The sequence below is a fragment of the Marmota marmota genome, unplaced genomic scaffold, assembly GCF_001458135.2.
Source record: "Marmota marmota marmota unplaced genomic scaffold, marMar, whole genome shotgun sequence".
Taxonomy (NCBI): domain Eukaryota; kingdom Metazoa; phylum Chordata; class Mammalia; order Rodentia; family Sciuridae; genus Marmota; species Marmota marmota.
Window position 1 is genome coordinate 4508594 of NW_026000229.1, and position 2702 is coordinate 4511295.

Below are 2702 nucleotides of genomic sequence, written 5' to 3' on the forward strand. Positions count from 1 at the left end.
CAGGTGAGAGGTAAGCAAATAAAATAAGAAACTATAGAAAACAAATTCTTAACATGCCTTCATTATTTCTCCATCACATGGTTATTTGAATCTAAGAATCATAATTCTACGTGAAACAACTTTTATGAATATCTCTACCAAACATTTAGTACAGGCTATACTTAATAATATCACCATCTTCCATTGGTTAAAAACATGAGACTAAAGCAGATGAAAATAATGAAATCCTTACTAGTTTCTTCACGGTTAAAAAAAAAAAAAAAAAAAGAAAAAGATCAGTTAGGCCTCTACCACTGTGTACATTTCTATTTATAACATTACCGGGGAGATTCATAATTGAGACCATTAATAGATATATTAAGCTTATTTCAAAATGTCAGTTTTTAAAATAGTGAATTTAAAATACATATGCTATAAAGACAAAATAGGTTAATTTAAAGAAAGTTAATATTCTTACTTTTCTGTTTGTTCTTTTTGGTTTTCCTAAAAGGAGGGGGGGAAAGGAAAAACAAAGTTATTTCTAGAAAACTATTTGATTTCCCCTTTACTGTGATTAAATTCACAAAAAAATACTGTCTTTATGGATGAGGTACTTAAATCATAGTTTGGGGCTCAAACACAAGTATTTTTATTGATGTTTAAATTCTCATCTTCCTCCACAAAATGGAAAAAATAACCAAGAATCCTTTAGGAGACATACTTCCAGAATTATGTGTTAAAAGTTTAAGAATTTTTATTAGTTCCACCAAAAAAAGGAGTTTTAAAAGCCATAATACTTTAATTATTTTCGTTTTCCTTTCCAAAACACTAATTTTTGATTTTAGATTTGTACATTTCCTTAAACACCAATCATGTTAGTCCAGTGATCTAAACTTTTACTTTTTTCCCCTAAAACTATATTCCCTCATTTTCAATACTATACTTTTCTCCTAAAGCTGATGTATCTCTATCTATAATAGCAACATAACTTGAGTCTATTTATATCTGCCAAATTATAAAAGTTTTGTCTCTTTGCATAATTATTTCCAAAACACAAAGAAAACCATTGACAAATATAATCTACAATTATACATTACTTCTAGTTGGATCTTATCGAAACACCTGAATCTTGTTTTTTACTGTTCTGTAAGTCTTGGGGTTATCCCCCTGCCAGAAATCAAATGAACTTACGTTTGGTTATTTAAAAAAAAAAAAAAAAAAAAAATCTGAAGTATAGGCTTTTCCCTGCCTCTGTAAAGTTAAGGTTTGTAATACAATATTATGGGGACAGTATTTGAGTCAAGATAAAACATAAAATTTACTTATACATGCTAACAATAGATGAAGACAAAGAGAAACCAAGAGACTTTACATTAAATCTTTATTCACTCTATAAAATTAAAAATATTGACACAACTGATCTCAACTCTGAAGAATCTATAAACCGTACTTCAATGAATCCTAGTAGTAAGGGCTATCTATGTACTACTGCTTCAACATTCTTGCTCATTTTATTAATGAAGCATGCAAACTAAACTGTGTCTCAAAATGTGCAATGTTTCATACAATAAATTGCTGATATTTGATTTATATCATCAAAACAGAAACCGCTAGATTCTATTTTGTTTAAATAATAAACCGCTAGATTCTATTTTGTTTAAGTTCTTGACTCACTAAATAATAAATCACCAAAGCACAGCCTACTACATTAACCCTAAATGCCAACAAAATTCACATTCCCTATTGAGAAACATGCACCCAAACATGAAAAACCTAGACTTCTAAAGTAGTGAATGTAAATCTGATTCTCCAAGTATCTTATAATAGCCAGAAGCATTAACATGTATTCAGAGAAAACTATATACAGTTACCAAAAACTGAAGATGCACTAGCACTAAACTGGACACGAAAGTCATATTAAAACCTCAAAGCAAAATAAGAATCCTTAAAATAATAATAACCCTTAAAATCACCAACATATTTAATTGCTTTTTTTTCCTGGATGAGGGGTGTCACTGGGGATTAAGCACAGGGTACTACCTTTACCAGTGAGCTACATCCTTAATCCCCCCTCCCTGTTTTTAAAACTTTTTAAGGCTAAGAGTCTTGCTAAGTTTACGCAGGCTAACCTCGAACTTGGGATCCTCCTGCTTCAGTAGTTAAAAGATCCAGTAGACAACTGTCAAGGTTTCCATTTTTCAAGGATGAGAACTTTCAATTTAAAAAAACCATCTTAGGCACACTGCCACTTTGATTTCTATACCAACTTTTAGCACAGTGATAAAGAATTAATTATAAACCAAAGTTTTACTTACTGATAAAACTCCATTTTTATTTAAAAAAAGAAAATGAATGCCTTTTAAGAACTCAACTGCTAATCAAATTCTAATGAATACTACACTACACAGTCACTTTCCAAAGAACCAGAACATAGAATATTTATATGAATCACCCTGGAAAAATAACATCTAATCCTTGCCAAACTAATTATATTCTCACAATAAAATACTAAAACTACTGGCCCTCAAAATGTATAATTACCTTTTATCACTAACACTTAAGACTTTAGTAAAAAAAGATTGTTAACTCTAAAACCATAAGTAAAGATTTCTCTGGTTTCAAAGAAAAGTAAATTCTTCAGATAAATCACACTTCAAAGTTTTTTTTTTTCCTTTAACAAGAAGTGCATGAGGAAAAAAAATAAAAAAAAAAAAAAAAAAAAA

At 29.5% G+C, this 2702-nt stretch overlaps 1 protein-coding gene across 1 annotated transcript in view; it reads right to left on the reverse strand.

The window, feature by feature from the left end:
* The window catches only part of Morf4l1 (mortality factor 4 like 1), a 24937-nt gene that overhangs the window by 7079 nt on the left and 15156 nt on the right, over positions 1–2702 (reverse strand). Inside the window, exon 5 of the mRNA XM_048793200.1 lies at positions 458–576. Within this exon, the coding sequence (XP_048649157.1) occupies positions 458–576 (119 nt within the window). The remainder of the gene's footprint in view (positions 1–457; positions 577–2702) is intronic.